This window comes from Cryptomeria japonica, chromosome 11, assembly GCF_030272615.1.
Source record: "Cryptomeria japonica chromosome 11, Sugi_1.0, whole genome shotgun sequence".
Lineage (NCBI taxonomy): Eukaryota > Viridiplantae > Streptophyta > Pinopsida > Cupressales > Cupressaceae > Cryptomeria > Cryptomeria japonica.
The window spans coordinates 275,003,456-275,022,408 of NC_081415.1; the positions used below are offsets into that span (position 1 = coordinate 275,003,456).

The window sequence follows — 18,953 nt, forward strand, 5'->3', positions numbered from 1 at the left end:
TGGTTGCATATTTCTTAAGAATAAATTCTTCTTTTGCAGGAAGAATCCTCCAAGAGAGGCACCCCACTCTTTTTTGGACACCTTGTGCAACACATGTCCTGGACCTTCTTTTGGAGGACATAGGAAAACTTGAGTGGGTGACTCTAGTTGTGGAAGATGCAAGGAGGATCACCAAATATATTTACAATCACCCTTGGGTCCTAAATTTGATGAGACAACACACGCAAGGGAAAGATTTGGTGAGAGCTGGTGTCACAAGGTGTGCAACGATTTTCTTGACGTTGCAAAGCATTCTTGCTACATTGACTTCTTTGAAACAAATGTTTGTGAGTGGAGAATGGCTTAACTCACCTTATTCAAAGAAGCCTGAAGGAGAGGCTGTCGCATGCATAGTCTTCGACAACCAATTTGCACAAAGGGCTGCAGAGATTGTGAAGGTTGTTACTCACTTACTTCAAAACTTTAATTTTTAAATTTTAGTTATTCTTGATTCAAGTCTCTCATTACTAATTTGTAACTTCATTATTTAAATTTTGATCTTTTTGTCATTTGTATTTTTCAAATTGTAGGTGTCAGAGCCCTTGGTTTGAGTTCTTCGCTTGGTGGATGGGGATAAAACCTCAATGGGATATCTTTATGAGGCCATGGATAGGGCCAAGGAGTCTATCAAAAATTACTACAAGGGGGATAGGCTCAAATTTGATCCCATTTGGGAAATTGTTGATAGGAGGTGGAACAATCAGCTCCACCAACCCATTCATGCAGCAGGGTACTTCCTCAACCCTTGTTTTAGGTTCGGGGATTCTTACTCAGATCCGAATGGAGAAGTCATGGAGGGCCTCAATACATGCATTGAGAGGATGGTACCTGATGTTGAGGAGAGAGACCTCGTTGTGAGTGAGTTCCAAAATTATGAGGGAGGAAGGGGTAAGCTATTCTCTTCAGAGCTGGCTAGGAGAGGAAGAACCACTCAAACCCCAGGTATAACATTTGCCATTTGGATTTTGGGATCTAAACACTAAAATGATTGATAAATTATGTTTTCTCTTTTCTCTTTGCTTTCTAACTTTTCCATTTTATTTATTTTGCAGATGCTTGGTGGCAAAATTGAGGTGGAAACACCCCACATCTCAAAAACTTTGCCCTCAGAGTCTTATGTCAGCCTTGCAGTTCATCCAATTGTGAGCGCAATTGGAGCTTGTTTGAAGCAATCCACACGAAGAAGAGGAGCAAGTTAGTGCAGAAATGGCTCAATGACCTTGTCTACGTGTAATATAATCTTCAATTGTGCGTAAAGAAGGTAGAGGAACTGGAAGGTGGTCCAATTGACTTGGATGATATAGATCCTTACAGTGATTGGACATCACAGGAGTAGCCTCCATTGTTTTCCGACACAGACATCACTGATTTGGAGAGGCAGGCTATGGAGGAGGGGGGTGGATTTGGTTTCAGGCTGGATGACATTGAGGAGGATGAGGATGAGGATGAGGATTCATTGCCAGTGCCAGAGGCAGGTGGAGACATAGCTTCATCCAGGATGGAGGATGAGTCTCAATCAACCATACCGAGCGAGGAGGCACAGTCACGCCCAGTCCCACAGCAGACTTATACGACTAGACAATCTAGACCCTCTAGTTCTACCTCTCCCCATGTTTTTGCTAGAGCTAGGAAGAGGAAGTTGTAATTGTAATTTGTAATGATGTATTTACTTTTGTTTTTACAAAAACTATTTAGTAATTTACTATTTTGCTTCCAGGCTTCTAGCCATCAGCATTCCTCATGAGGATGCGATTTGTAGACACTTTGCATTTAAATATATCTAGAATCAGCTTGTTTCTTTTGTGTTATCATTTATTGACTCATTGGATGCATCTTCTCATTAAATTTTGTAGAAAAAATGCATTTTTTAGTAAGTTTAAGCGTGTTTTTAAGTTGCTGAGTTTTTTCGATTTTTTCTCGAGTTTTTGTCGAGTTTTTTTCCCAGGGGCTTGGCGAGTCGAGCCGAGTCGTGAGTAGTTCAACTATGCTATCATCACTGCCACACTTCGACACCTAAGCAATAATGGAGAGGCCCCAAATCTGTCATGTCAAAAGCTTGGCAAAAGTCCTGTTTGATGGCTGTAATCAAATGGGCTGAATTGCCAGTAATGATCAAGTCATCCACGTAGACAACAAGAAAAAGGATATCATCACCAGACAGTTTGACATACAGATTAGTGTCAGAGGGACTTCGCTGAAAACCATGTTCAACCAAATACTGATCAATCTTGAAGTACCAAGCTCGAGGGGCTTGCTTCAGGCCATAAAGGGCTTTTACCAATCTGCAAACCTGATGTTCCTTACCAGGAACCTTGAAGCCAGGAGGTTGAGTCATATAAACTTCTTCTTGCAACTCATCGTTGAGGAATGCACTCTTAACATCCATTTGGTGAAATTTCCATACAAACTGAGTTGCAATGGCGAGAAGAAGACGAATTGTACTCATCTTGGCAGTAGGAGCGAAAGTCTCCTTGTAGTCAATGCCCTCTTGCTGTGTAAAGCCCCGAGCAACCAATCTGGCCTTGTACTTATTCAAAGTACCATCTGCATGATACTTGACTTTGTAAACCCATTTACAGTTGATAGGTTTCTTCCCAAGAGGCAAATCAGAAAGAACTCAAGTGATATTCTTCAGAAGACAATGGTATTCTGTCTCCATAGCCTTTTCCCACTTAGGAATGCCTTTAGCCTCAAAATATGTCTGGGGCTCATGGATGCTGTGGATGTTGGCCATAAGTGCAAAGTTGACTGTATTCTGCTGCTTTCTCTTGCGGCGAACTGATCTATCCTCAAGAAGCTCATCATCACGAAGATCTCCTATTCTCTTGGCCCACCATTTAGGCCTGAGGGTAGAAGTACCAACATCTGGCATTGGAGAAACAACATCCCCTGGAGTTTCCGGAACAAAGTCATTTAGATGCAAATCCTGTGACAAATCAGGTGGTGCTGGATCGGTAGATTCCTCATCTTCAGAGTCAGAATTATCTGAAGCCCTCCCATCATGGGAACCAAGAGGAAGACGAACACCAACATCGAAAGTCTTCACAGATTGAGTCATAGGACTAGGAGTAGTAGAAGGCATGAATGGACGAGTAGTCTCATCAACCACAACATCACGACTGAAGATGAGATGATCTGTCTCCACATCAATCAACCTGTAGGCCTTGTGGTTGTCGCTGTAATCAGTAAACATAAGCGTTTGGCTCTTTGAGTCCAGCTTAGCACGTTTGGTGTCTGGAATCCATACATGAGCGGTAGAACCAAAGACTTTCAAATGGTCCACTTTAAACTTGCGTCCTGACCAGGCTTCTTCAGAAGTCATCTTCTTGATGTTGAATTTATGGTAGTGCTCGTTAACCACAGGAAAACATCAGATCTGTTGCCTTCCCAACCATAGACGATAAGCTCTTATCGTCACCCCCGAGCACTCTACATGTCCTTCATGTTATTGAATTCATGTCTATTGATGCAATCATGACCTTGCATATATATGAATCAATACCTCCTAATAGACCTCAAGTCGGCCATATACTTTTGGCACCAAGGATAGGGTCAAAACTATATATTACAAGTTACATATGAGTCTCCCTTAGTTACAAGTTACATTTAACTTAATCATAAGTTACACACAAGTGGTTCGCCCAAATAGGGTTTGTCCCAAATTAGACTCATACAATTGAGATATCCAAATGCCAAGGCTGACAGGCCATTTGGCATTTTGTGCACTAGGTCGGCCCTAAAAGGGATCTGACCTAGCTACACAACAATACTCCCTCTTAGTTAGGGAGGATTCTTTCTGAATAACTTAGTCACATAGTGACCACCACCATGGTTACTCCCATGAATAATACGTTCACCATAGCCACTCCCAGAGGGTGAACAAGCACATCATGGAATTTCTTCCATGATACCATACCTACTCGCAGAGGGTGGGCTCGAGTAGGTGGAAGAGGGCTTTCACCTCAACCTTCTCCCAGAGAAGGGTGCATTATCACCATGTTTACTCGCAGAGGGTGGCTCCACCATGCCTACTCACAGAGGGTGGAATGAGGGCTCTAACTTCAGACTTCTCCCAGAGAAGAATGCATCTCCACCATGCCTACTTGCAGAGGGTGGATCCACCATGCCTACTCGCAGAGGGTGGAATGAGGGCTTTAACCTCAGACTTCTCCCAGAGAAGAATGCATCACCAAGGGATTGCACCTCGAACTTCTCCCTCATAGAGAAGAACTCATTAACAAGGGATTGCACCTCAAACTTCTCCCTCACAGAGAAGAACTCATTAACAAGGGATTGCACCTCGAACTTCTCCCTCATAGAGAAGAACTCATTAACAAGGGCTTTCACCTCAAATTTCTCCATCACAGAGAAAAATGCATTAACCGAATCTTCATGATGATGTGGCTCCCTCTGAATCTTGAATGTCAGGCTTCCTCTAAAGCTGAAATGTCAGGCTCCCTTTGAAGCAGAAATGTCAAGCTCCCTTCGAAGCAGATATCAACATTTTGATCTCTTTGTCCAAGGTTACTTTTGACGATATGTCAGACTCCCTCTGAATTCTGATTCTTCGTCTACGAAGAAATGCAAGCAATCTTCCTTCCTTGAATGCAATCTCTGATTCTTCCTAAAAGCATTTCAGAGAGAGATAATGATAGTTAGGGGAAATGTCAATACATGATTCACTATTCAATGATGTAGCATGACTTAATGAAAAATTTATGAACATTATTCAAACATAAAGAGTACTTATCTTTTATAATTTTGCTCAGCAATGGAATTTCCATTCACTTGGATTGATCACACCGAAGCACCTAGTGATGATTTGATGGCTACGTGGCCTTTGGCCCTTGCCATCACTCATCATTTGTTCATAATATCTGCTCCGTGCATAGCTTAAGCATCATCTAAAGAACTGTCTTTAATACCGTCCACAACGAAGTGATGGACCAACCACATAAATGTGACATAAATCCACTTGTAGCAGGGTGTGTCAGAATGCTAAGCTGCAGTGCCCATCCTAGGACAAACGTCATATGATCTTCAAGAGGGACATAAGTAAGAACTCGAATAACTGGACCTTTAGTTGAAATATCATCCGATGCCTATGCAGGCTTTAGCGAAACGAATGCTTCATGTGACTCTCGAAGCTTTCGGATGATGTGAGAGCTGTTGCAAGGCATTATTGCATGGAGGCCTTCTCCACCATTCCTGATTGTTAGTTCCCTCCATTCGCTTTTGTCCCCATATGCACACATTTCACATTTGTGTACGGCTTAAAGTGATCATCACAAAACTTGCCACTATGCTGCTGCTCGATCTCGACCTTCCATTACATTGAACAGTCGATAGCATGCCTACCTACTCGCGTCACTTCATTGAATCCTCAGGATGCTTGTTGCCACCTTGTCGATGTCTCTAGCCACGAGTGCTGTGAAGTGAGCGATCTTTGTCACTTTCATTTGCTAGTAAAATGTTACGATCGCTCGAGAGAATCCTCCACAACATGTTCTCCTCCCCGAATGAAGAATTCAAATATAGAATGTTAAAACCGACAGAGATGTCCATAGCGACTCCACTTACCGTCAGCATTTCGATACTAGGCTTGGCGACTTTCAATGCCAAGGCATCAGACTGAATCTGTCATTGAGCACTAACGACAGATCTATGGTGATCATTGGCACCTCAATGATCATTACTCGCCGCAGAGCATATGCGATGCTCACGTCTGAGTTGAGAGGCTCGATAATCGACTTTTGTTTGCACTTAGATTTCTCAGTCTGCAAATTACTTTGATTGAACTCCCTCAAAAGCACAAGATCTACCTTCAAGCGGTTAGGTTCTATAGGAGGAACCTGCTCTGATACCATGTTGAATTTATGGTAGTGCTTGTTAACCACAGGCAAACATCAGATCTATTGCCTTCCCAACCATAGACGATAAGCTCTTATCGTCACCCCTCAGCACTCTACATGTCCTTCATGTTATTGAATTCATGTCTATTGATGCAATCATGACCTTGCATATATATGAATCAATACCTCCTAATACACCTCAAGTCGGCCATATACTTTCGGCGCCAAGGATAGGGTCAGAACTATATATTACAAGTTACATGAGTCTCCCTTAGTTGCAAGTTACATTTAACTTAATCATAAGTTACACACCAAGTGGTTCGCCCAAATAGGGCCTGCCCCAAATTAGACTCATACAACTGAGATATCCAAATGCCAAGGTTGACAGGCCACTTGGCATTTTGTGCACTAGGTCGGCCCTAGAAGGGATCTGACCTGCTACACAACAGCACTTGACGACATGTGTAGGTGACCGATTCAGGAGATAGACTGCAGTGTAAATTGCTTCAGCCCAGTATTTCTTAGGAACATTGCGATGCTCTATCATAGAACGAGCTATTTCAGTAATGGTGCGATTTCTACGTTCAACTACACCATTTTGCTGAGGGGTGTATGGTGTGGTGAGTTGGCGCTTAATGCCATGTGTAGCACAAAATGTAGAGAAGTCATTAGAACAAAACTCCCCCCCCCATTATCTGACCTTAGAGTGACAATTTGAGAACCGGATTCTTTCTCAACTAAGGCCTTCAACTGCTGAAATGTACTGAACACATCTGATTTATTTTTAAGAAAATACACCCACATTTTACGACTGAAATCGTCAACAAATAGCAAGAAGTACTTGCAACCAGTAACAGAGGGAGTGTTCATTGGCCCACATACATCAGCATGAACCAATTGAAGGACCTTGGATTCTCGCCAAGAATCACCATTTGAGAATGGTGTCTGATGCTGCTTCCCAGCTTGACAGACTACACAAACTCCATGATTTTCAGGTTGGATCTCAGGTAGGCCAGCAACCAAACCCTCTCGATATAACTGAGAGAGATAGTGCACGTTTAAGTGCCCATAACGCTGATGCCAAAGTGTTCTAATGGATGTACTCCTAGCAACCAATGTGTGCTCTTGAGAATCACCAGAATCAGCAAGTCTATACAGACCATGATCCTCAAGTCCCATAGCGATTGTAGTACGAGTCTCCCTATCAACAATGCTGCAGATGGATGAACAAAAGACAACATCTAATTGAGGAGAATGCCTCATGATCTGACTGACGGAGAGGAGATTATGTTCCATGGCTGGAACATAGTAGACATCAAGAAAAAAAAAATTTCTACCTCTTGAGTGAATCTGGACAGTGCCCTTACCAGCAACTGTGTACTCTTCTCCTCCTCCGAAGATTACTGAATTTGAGAATGGTTCAAATTTCGTGAACCAATCCCGACGATGAGTAAAATGTCGTGAAGCACCTAAATCAATATACCAGGCAAAAGAGTGTACTGGATCTATTGTTCTCTTGGCCATGAAAGCATAGAAAGCGGATTCTTTCTACTCAGAGTGTTCAGCGACATTTGCTTTCTATTGAGACTCTCCCTGCTTCTTTTGTTCAGAAGCCAAACGAATTCGACACTCCGCCTTCATGTGACCAAACTTATGACAATAATTGCACTGAACATTCTTCTTGTTGTTGTCTTAAGAGGAATCAGAGACTTTCGGCTGAGAAGATTGAGCCTTCCCTTTGTTCTTTGCAGAAGATTTGGCAGAGAACGCTTGCTTGGTGGAGGTGGAACTGGTACTGCTTCCAAATTACTGGCGCCACCGATCTTGTTGTAAAAGCTTGTTACAAAGATCGGTAAACTTCAAATCGACGTCAGTGGAAGTTATAAATAGCATTTCAATGAAATGCTCATAAGATTTTGGCAAACTCTTTAGAGTGATGACGACCATGTCCTCTTCCTCCATTGTGTGACCAATCGCCTCAAGTTGGTCATGGATGTCCTTGATCTTTGTCAAGTGATCCTGTAGAGGTGTCCTTTCGCCCATCATAATCGAAAAGAGCATGTTCTTCAGAAAGAATGCTTGGCTCTTGTCAGAAGTTTCATGGAGACTCTTCAAATGATCCCATATCTCCTTCGCAGTTTTGTCGGACGATACCTGAGGTTGCTGCTCATCGGTGACAACGAGTTTGATGAGCATGGTTGCTTCCCAGTTGCGCTCATCCCATTTATCTTGATCTTTTCCGACAATGGTTGGAGTCCGTTGGACGTTTATACGTTCCCAGAACAACTGCATCAAGATATCGATACTCAAAAATTGTCAGCATACGCTGCTTCTAGGTGTTGTAGTTGCGGCCGTTGAACTTCTGGCTGCTTTTGAGCATTATATTCGTTAGAGATGACATCACGTACCTTGAGGTCGAACTGGTGAAGGCACGAAAACCAGAAGATGAAAACAAAGGGTTTTTAGAAACAAATTCTGCAAGTCAGAGTGTAAGGCAGAAACTAAAACCCTAACACGGTTTTCGAGGCAATTTTTTTCGGAAGACCCGTAAAAATCAAATGACCCAAAAAAGCTCTTGAAAAACCCACCAAGAATTTGCAGTCAATAAAATTTCGCCTTGAAACAGAGGGTCGAAACCCTAAGCAAATGTACAAAAACCCTAGGTGGCCAAGAAAGCTCAAAAATTGGAGAAAACCCTAGCTTGTAAATTTTTTTTGTAGGAAGTTGTGATAATTGCGGGTTTGATGTAGAAGATATAGGAACCCTAAACGCCGCAGGCATAAAACACCCCAGATCACGAAATCCTTTTGCAAATAATTTGCAGAAGTCGAAAAAAATTTCGTCGCTGGCTGCAGATATAAAACGCGAAAAATCACGTCACTAGAAACAGAAAAGCTACAGAAAAAATTCTCGCTGCTGCCTCCAAAAATCCGCGAAAAGTCGCAAAATCGCGCGGTACGAAAAAATTCCCAGATTGCGCGTGGGTAAAATAGAACACGTTACAGCAATACAGACGCGATGGAAAAAAAATGCGTCGTCGGCAAGAACAGAGGTCACACAACTAAACCAGGTCGCGGGTTTTAGCACGAAAAATCGCGATTTGTAGATCGCGAGAAGAACAAGTCACGATTTTAGGGTTTGCAGCAAAAAATGCGCGGGTAGGAAAAAACCCATGAACAAACCCCAGACGACAGAGAAGGTTTTCGATTTTTTATGAGAGAGACTCACAAAAAATCGGGACACAAAAAACCCTCGATTTTCCTTAGAAAAGAATCCACGATTTTAGGGTTAGACTGATGCAAAAACCCTGGGCTCTCATACCATGTTCAGCAAAATGAACTGGTAAAATCTTAGTTTTCTATTAATTGAAGGAAAGATTACATTTATAGAAATGAAAAATACTGTAGCTATTAATTAAACTAACTAATTGCTATTGTAGACATTTAAGATGTCTAACAGCACTAATTTGACCATTAACAATACATAGAAATATTATTTTTACATGTCGTCTCCTTCTGAAAAAGTTGCTTTTCAGCCCTTTGATTTTAATACCCAGCATTGCTGATTTTTATCTTCTAGATAACGTTGTATTTAGTTCTAGGTGGTGGGACTCCTGAGCATATCATTTGCTGCTGCTAAAATCTTTTGTAACTTTGATAGTGGCCTGAGCTTGTCCTTCTCAGGTCCCTTATTTAACTTTTTCAATATTATTACAACATTTTACTTTATTAATAAAGGTGGTGTATATCACTTTTTCTTTGCATCCTTATCATTTCATTTGGGTTCATTTCTGTTCCCTACACATGATAGTTATATGTTGTATCACACATGGTTGTTATAAATTGTTGTACTTGATTAATGGATATATCTATCAGTTGTCTTTCTAAACTTTAGATAATTTATTGAATCTATCGTAAATTTTTCTACAGGACCGATCACTTGATTTTCATGCTCTTTGTGCGCTTTATGCTATTACAGGTACAATGGCTTTGCTTATCCTTTTCAGATATTTTAGTTATTTAAGATTTTATTTGTGGATAAACTGGTTGGAAATTTACTCATTTTCATCTTAACTTAATAAAATGGCTAAAACAAATGAGTCAGGCTTTGTGCATTAATGTGTACAAATTGTTATGTGGGAGAGTTTGCTTATATATATTATATGTAGGACACCGACAAATGTTTATCCACACATTTATAATTTATGCATACATGTATGATATATGAAAATGTGTGCATTTATGCAAGCCATTTTTTTAACTAAATATGAATTTATATGAGATTTGATTTAGTATACGACGAAGGTGACATAAATGCCATAAATAAGGTGAATAATAAGAAAGAATTTAATTAATTATATTAGTGTTTAAGAGTCACTATATTTGAGCAATGTGACCCATGTACATTTAGTTACATTGGGATTGTGGTATGGTGGAAAGAATCCTAGGTTCTGTAAAAGAACAGCAGATCTCAAAGCTGATTTAAGGTAGATTTATAGCAACCTTTCAAGGTGATTTAAGGCTGATTAATAGCAGATTTGGAGTAGACCTAAGATCCGATTTATAGCTGTTTTTTGAAGGAGATTATAGCAGATTTTTGAAGGATATGATAGGATATTTTTGAACTAGATCATAGCAGATTATTCCCAAGTAGATCAAGACTTTGTTATGTTAGAGGTTGCTGCCTCTCAATAGAAGAGATTGATATCTCTTGTTAAGTTGGTGCTTAGTAGTGGGGATTAGTGTCTCCAATGGTTGGTGCCTACAAAGGTAATCAGGGGATTGGTGACTCTAGTAGGTTGGTGCCTACAAAGTTTGTAAGAGAAATTTATATAAGCGATCTTTTGCCATGGTTTTTTCCCGAAATGGTTTCCACATAAATGTTGTGTTCTTCTTTTGTTCTCATGTGTTGAAGTTGTGTTATTGGTATCATTGTGATTAAATTGAAAAAGTAAAAGATTTCCTTATACTGATTCACCCTCCCCTCTTAGTGTAAGTGCGTGCTCATCAATAAAGTCAACAAATTGTATAGTTAGTATCAACTTGTAAATGGTTGGAGCACCACCTTTTCTAGCCAAGGGGGTTTCACAAGCCATGCAATCAATGATGCTAGGGATGGCTAGCTCAAATGATGGAGCCATTCACAATTTGTAGGAATCGCTCAACATAAAAATCTTGATTGGGGTTGAGAGGCTATTTAGAAGTCTAAGTGACTTGAATCTATATATGCTCTCTAATAGAGGAAGGAGGCTAAGAGAGGCATCCAAGGGGTATCTAAATAAAGTTGATCAATAAAGAGAGATTGATAGATAGATAGAGCAACAGGTCTTAGGGAATAAAAAACATTGATGTCTGATGGGACCAATTGAAGCATTGCCCTTTCAAAATTAAGTGGCAAAGCCAGGTATCTTGCATTGGCTGAAGAAAAATCATCTAGAAATTTGTCTTTCGATATATAAGATAGGCTTGACATTCCTTTTGAAGAAGGGATCTAGGAGCATCCAGTGTAAGAGAAATCTTGTGTTAGCCATTTTTTTTTTCATGTTTGTGTTCATTTGTAGGTACCTAGAAGTATTATTGTCATTTTGTTCTTTGAGCCAAGTTAAAATTCTTTCTCAGTCAATATTTCAGTACATCAGTCTACTAGAAGTCTAGACAGTAATCTTATTTTGTGGTAACACATATCAATCATAGAGTATCCAAATTGATAGCAAAGCTTCATAAGGTCATGCTCTATTATGCGATGTCCTTGCTAAGGGTTTTACCTGTTGATTAATGCAAGAGGACCTTTCAAATTTCTTAAGGAAGACATTATTCAATAGTGTGTTGAACATTAGAATCCCATGCCAGTACCTGAAGACATACATAAGCATGCAGTTGAATAAATTTAAATTGATACATAATAAGGAGCTTTGCTGCCCTACATAGTCTTGAGGGCCTTACAGATTATAAATGTCTCTGGTTGGTGAGAAGACTGATTTATAATGGTGCCATAATCCCAAACACATGATCAAGGTCTAGAGGGCTTTCAGGATTTAAATAGTCAGATAATAATGGTGTTGTTAATAAACACTAAACTAAAGATGTGCAAAAGAAAGGGCTGAAAAATTGTGTGTAGGAAATGCTCAAATAACGATGCATGAAGTGCAAACACTGGATGCTTTAGAAATCCTTGCTGTGGTCACTAAACATGTTCGAGCATTGCTTGCTGTTGTCTAAGGCTTTCATCAAGAAATTGTAATCTTGGGAGTTTCTCCTCTATTTGTACCAGGCACGCTGCAGTCCTCTTCTAATTACTTTTTTTCATCTCTAAGCTGGTTACTGAGTGCATCTCTTAAACATCTGAAGTGCATTGACATCACCTTCAAAGCTAATTTTGTGGGTGGAGTTGCTGACCCCATACCTGCTATAGATTCAAACAATATTTTTATCATATGCATCTGTTCAACATGTAGCGCTCAGTCCAAACATCAGCCATTTGTCTCTAGATGTGTCCTCACCATAATCTCTAAAAAATTAAAAATCTATACCTATTTCCATCTGCAGTCATTCACCCCTTTCACAAAATCCTTGAAGACCAAAGCTGGGTGCAATTTATAATGAGATGTAAAAAATTAGGAAACCATTTTAATTTTTATCTTGTGGGTGCAAATTACAATGAAAGGCAAAATTTTTACAATTAGTTGTAATTTTCACTCAGCTGTGCCTTACGATTGGAGCTTTTTTTCCCTTCTTTTAAACAAATGGGAATGAAATTTTTATACCAGCCAAATACCTACTGTTAGAAAATCAGATCTGAGCTTTTTCTTTGAAAATAAAACCAAAGAAAATCTTAAACTTTAGAAGTGATTAGTTTTTCCAAGCACAATTTCCAAGACAAAAAAAATTGCAACTTTGAAGACATAAGTATCCTTGCTCTAGGCAGGGACTAATAACATTCAATATCACATTCGCAGGATGGAAATTTACATTGCAAACTTAGCTTAATTTCCAAATACACATCAATAATAAATTTTATAATCCAATGCCAATCTTTGATTTGTTTTGCTAAAGAGGGATCCCTAGATATTGAAGTAGAAGATATCCTCTTTTAAGTGGAAGATGTTAAGAATTTGATCCTCCTGTCTCCTAGAGCAGTGAAAGAAAATGGTGCTAGATTTGGCATGATTAACCAGTTGACCAATAGCTCTAGATAAATATTGAAGTTGAGTTTATAAGCAGGTAGCTTTACTTAGGAGCATAGAATCATCCACAAATTGAAGATGAGTGAGAGGACGAGCTCCTTTGGCCAATCTAAAACTAGTGATCGTTTTTTCTTGACACGCTTTAGTTGCCAATCTATCAAAGCACTCTACCATGATGATAAAAAGGAAGGGGGATAAAGGATCATCTTGACGGATCCTCCTAGAAGTTGAAAAAAGTTGTGAGGGAGTACCATTAATCAGGATAGAAAAGGAAACTGAAGCTAAATAGTTTCGAATCTGATCAGTCCAGTCCAAAGAAAAAACATACTGAGCCAAAACTTTACATAGAAAAACCCAATGTACTCTATCATAGGCGTTGGACAAATCGAGCCCAATAAACATAGAGGAATATTTTTGAGTACTTAGGCCATTTTCTTAACATCTTGGCGGAACTTGAAGATGGCTAAGCCACTTTAAAGGCCTACTTCATCCTCTTCATCAACCTTGTGTGAACATTTATGGTGTCATTTCCTTCTATTTCTTTGATTGAAACTTCTTCATTCCCACCTTGAACATGGCGAAAGGGACCTTTGCATACATCATTGCTTCATTGTTGTCTCTTAAAACTGGTAGAGTTCCCTTCTACATCTTGCCACTTTGGTACTACTGTGAACTTCACTTCTTTTACTTTCATGTTGGAGCCTCCAATAGCCAAGAATTTTCTCATCTTTGGCATGGTATGGTGCAACCTCAAGCAATCTACAAGAGAGTTTTAAGAAAACAAAATTGAGGAGGACAACCTTGCAACTTGACAAGGAGGGAATTTGGTTGACTTAGTCAATATGACAAGAAAAACTTTATGTGAAGCTACAAATTTAATTAACATCAAAGTTTCATGGGGTTGCCAATTTAAGTGCTAATAGAATTAAAACAAGCTTTATGAAATCATCCTAATAAGAGTTGACTAGTTTCTTCTGTTTATTTAGAATGAATTTCACCCATTTGTTGGAAATTTTGCCATTGATGTCAATGTGTCTTTTCATTTTGTTCAAGAAGGGAGATAATTGGAAATATGGTCATTGATGTCAGAGTGAGATTGTTGGAAATATCGTCTTTGATGAAAAAGGTTGTTGATGTCAAAGTTTGGGAGATTGTTTGTTATATTGACTTTAATTGGAGGTCGAATGATGGACTTTTATTATTTTTGAAATAGGTGCAATTGGAGGCTGATTGTTGTGTTGTGACCTTTTCACACATCGCCCCATTGCAAATGGGGACCCCCTCTTTCCTGCTTCCTGATCTTGTTAGTTTACGGTTTTGGCAGTCAAGTGACAATTTTGAGCTTCAAATGTCCACCTCACTTTTGAATATGGTTGTGTTTTCCAAGTCTCCATGATGCAAATAATGCTAAATCTTCAAGTTTGATGTCAATAGGATCAAATTGCTGAAAAGGATGTAAAAATGTTAAACATGATCCTAGGTGTCAAGTTGCATTAGCATGTTAATTTATTTGTCTAAGTGTTGAGTTTCAATTATGCCCTAAAATTTGAGTGAAAAATGACGAAAATGTTGCTAGCTGATGTAAATTTTGTGTGAAAATGCTAAGTCTCTATAGGAGTCATTTTTCCACTCCTAAGAAGTGAAGCGGGCTCAAAAATGCACAAAGTTTCGATGGACTTCAATTTTTCACCCTTGAAAACTTGTGAAAATTCACAAGCTCCGGATGAAAATAGAATCTCCACTGCATGAATTGATGAAATTGAGTAAGTTTGGACTTAAAATGCATGAAAATCAACTAAGTCTTGACGAGGGACATTTTTCCACTGAGCAGTTAAGTTGAAATCAACAAAGTCCCAACCCAATGGAAAGCGTTTCTCCACCATGAAATCAAGATGAAAGTCAAGACAGTCCCAATGGAGGACGTTTTTCCACCTCATTTTGAGCATCAAATTACCTATTCAATGTTAAGGACAAGTAAAGTCTTGATGGAGGTTGAATTTCCACTCCAGGGCTTAGTATACAAGCAAATGAAGGTGTTATTATGGAAGTCGCGATGACTAAGGAATCTCCACTCAAGACAAACCAATGGAAATTAAGACTCTTGATGGAGGTCGTTTTTCCACCGACTTACAATGATGAAAATGCACAAGTAAACAAGAGTCTTGATGACCCATGATTTTCCACTTAAGGGAAAGTGATCCAAACAAGGCAAGTCAAGCTAGAATAATGCGTCTTGATGGAGGTTGAATCTCCAGTTAAGGCATAATTGTTAATGCATGGTAGCTTATGCAAGATAAGATCTTCCTAACCTTCCTGTTCTGTTATTCATCTACATGCTTCATGTCTGATTTATATTACATATGATTATCGGATTGTACAAACATTGCTTATCATTAAGTTATTGGGTTAAATTAGCCGATACATACTTGCTATCGGATGCATAAACATTAGCACCGATTCACATCTGTTATCGGGCTTAATTATATCGAGCATATTTGTTATCGGGTTTAATGAATACACCGCTTCATTTGGCATTAAACATTGGTTAACAAATGCACCGTTTGGATTATATTCATCGTGCACTTTGAATCATCGATGTTTATCTGAACCGATTCATTAAATAGATCAGTCATTATATTATGATATTACAATATGCTATCGGGGGTTTTTGAACTGATAATCAGCATTGTGTTAATGGTATAAATGTAAAGGCACCGATCAATGGGTGCATTGATCGGTCATGCCTAAAAGGCATGACCGGTCAATACACCAATTGACCGGTTGCCTAAATGATATATATGCCAATTGAATTCATTTGGAGAAGACATAGAAAATATTAAATGATCTCTCTCCTTCAGACCTGCAGATAAAAATCAGAATTATTAGACATTGACATAATTCCTCATATCCATATATAGCATACATAGTTCATAACTTGTTCTTTAATTGAAATTGAAATAACTTTACAATAATTACAAGGATGTGACCGAATTTCATTGGGAACGAAGTGTCCCGATAGACCTCGATTTTCCACCAGGCTGATATGACATTATATTTATCCCACATTTATTGTGGAGTGGAACGAAATGAGGTACGAATGAATAAACATGCAAGTTGGTGAGCAAAAGTAATGTAAATGTTTTAAGGATTGATTTGTCCTTATGCCCATCGAATTTCCACTTGAGACCAAACATTGCAATGATCAAGAGATAAACACAAGGATAAACATGTCTCTATGAACATCAATTTTCCACCATTGCATTTGGTGGATGAAATCAATGGAAATTGAATTTGAAATGAAAATCAAGGATGAAGTAAAGAAAAGTGAGTAAAGATGGAGATTAAATTTGTCCTAATGCTGATTGATTCTCCACTTGAAGGCATGAATGGGAACAAATTATTGCAAATTTAAATTGTCCCAATGCTGGTCGATTTTCCACTATATCATTTTGAAATATTTTATCCCACATTCATTATGGTGTTGCATGCATTGGAGGAAAACTGAATAAGTTGTGAATCTATTCAATGAAACAAACATCAAATCATGAAATACAAGGCAAAGTCAGCTGAAAGTGTAAGGGTGTGAAATGAAAACTTGAGAGGCAAGTTGGCTGGAAATGGAGAAGAGATGCCACCTTTGGAGTGACAACTCATCGACATATAAATAGAAGAAGATAAAACATGACCAGCACCCCAACTCAAATGCGATTCAAGGTGGACATAATTACCAGAAACCTGCAAATTTAGGAGGAGAAATCAGAAGTCTAAATCGTGGACAAAGGAAAAGACAAGTCTGATCTAAGATCACAGCTCTCATTTATTGCAAATCGGTGATTTTCAAACATTACAACATCCGATGCAAGGCAGAACCCGTGTAATTTTACCAGTCATTGATTTCTGAGATGAAGGGGGTGATTTCCAGATTGCAAGCTTATAATCAGACCTCAAGTGAATTAAACAGGGATCAAGCGAATTTTACAAGTACCAAATTGTCCTTACGAGGATCAATTCTCCACCATTGCATTTGGTACGATGTTAGGGGGAAAGCATGACCGTTCCAAATCAACGGTTACAAACGATCAGAGATACTTAAACGGAATCAAACATTCGTTCTTAGGGAGGAGATTTATATATATATTTTTGGCATCCATATTGGATAGGCTCTATGGAGTGATTGTCTTATAGGCATTAACCGGATGCATATGCACAAAGTAAGATCAGAGATAACACACTTGTTGCCAGGATTAATCGATTATATCAGACTTCTTAATTGCTGAACCCCTAAGAAACTTATAAGGGTAGTTGGCAGCATTATCGGTTAAAATCCCCATTCTCTTACTTAGCCAATGATATAACAAGTATAGATATATCTATATCCATTGGTGCACTTCAATACAACTCTTAGTGAATGACTAAATCGTTACAGCATTAGATATTTAATCATTAAGAAGATAGGGCAAAGTTTAAATTAACTTTCACAAGGGACATTACACAAATCAGAAAGAAACTATTAAGATAAGTCCTATGTCCTGAACTTTTTCTTAGGATTTTAAGTTAAATGTAATAATGAGAAGTATTCAATTTTGATAAAATTATATTTATTAATATGTTACAAACTTACAACTCTCATTTTAAGTTAGAATTGATGTCTCAAGACTAAATAGGGTAAATCCTATATGGGGACATTACAGTATTAGGCATACCTGCAGTTTGAATATAAATTGATGTAATCTTTTGTTTTTATTCTTCTAAGAAAATCTTAATTTATAAATGGAATTTTATATAATTATTTCTAAATTTTTTGAGAACTAATTAAATATTTTAGCACATTTAACAGCATGGATTTTTATTTTTAAAAGAAAATCCATATACCTAGTCCTTTTAACATCCCTCCTATATACAACTAATTCTTGCACAGCAAAATAAAATAAGAAATAGTAATGGGAATAATAAAACATTATTCCTAAATATGCAGCTCAAGGGAAATTAAGTTAAGTTATATTAGTTATTGGCAGCAATTGGTGCAGAAGGGCAATGGATAAAGCTACAACATTGAAGTTAAGGACCAGAACTGGTTGACAGAATTGGTCAAAGAGATGTCATGTCATGAAATACAATAGTCGCGGGATATGCGAAAATAATTATCCAAAAAATTAATGTAATTTGCAGTTATAAAGTCAGACTCCATAACTTCCTGTGTGAAAAGGGAGCTTTGCTAGAAACTTTTCAAGAACTATCAGTCCATTTGATAATTATTTCAATATAATTAATATCCATATTCCATCTCCTACAATTAAAATGCACATAAATCTCCCTCACTTGAATACTATTGAACATGCCTGGATATACCACATGATTTCATCCTTTTCATCCAATTAAATTTATCAACAGTCTATTATACTAAAAATAGAACATCCTCAGCTACTGTCATTTAAAATTTTGATGGTATTTAAATAAAGATCACATGCCTTTTTAGAGTCCACTTTTTTCAATGATTCATTGACCGTGGATGCCTCATAATTTTGTGCCCTGTATGTCTGCATGCTGACTTGTGAACATGCCTTCTCTATTACAGAGATAAAAGAACGATGAAATGGAACCTAACCACATAGATGTATCTACTGCTTAGTGCAATAAATTATCATTCTACATTCACCAAACTGGAAAGGTTACAACCTTCACACACTTTTGAACTTATTTCTTTTTTCTTTCGGTATATTCAATAAAATATGTATCTTATTGTAAACTAACTAAACAAGGAAGAGCATATGAGGACTGGACATAATCATAGAGACAAAGGAACAAAAGAAGTTGATCTCACACGCATTTGGATCCAAAACACTTTGCCTGATCCTTTTTCGTCATTGTCAAATGAAAGG

General features: G+C 38.3%; 1 protein-coding gene across 2 annotated transcripts in view; it reads left to right on the forward strand.

The window, feature by feature from the left end:
- LOC131068561 (alpha,alpha-trehalose-phosphate synthase [UDP-forming] 1) overlaps nt 1-18,953 on the forward strand; it is a 246,855-nt gene that overhangs the window by 63,639 nt on the left and 164,263 nt on the right. For both annotated transcript variants that reach the window (XR_009112026.2, XM_058003775.2), the window contains exon 7: nt 9,821-9,869. Coding sequence is in view for 1 of the 2 variants with exons in the window: in XM_058003775.2 (XP_057859758.1) it covers nt 9,821-9,869 (49 nt within the window). In the remaining variant the exon portion in view is untranslated. The remainder of the gene's footprint in view (nt 1-9,820; nt 9,870-18,953) is intronic.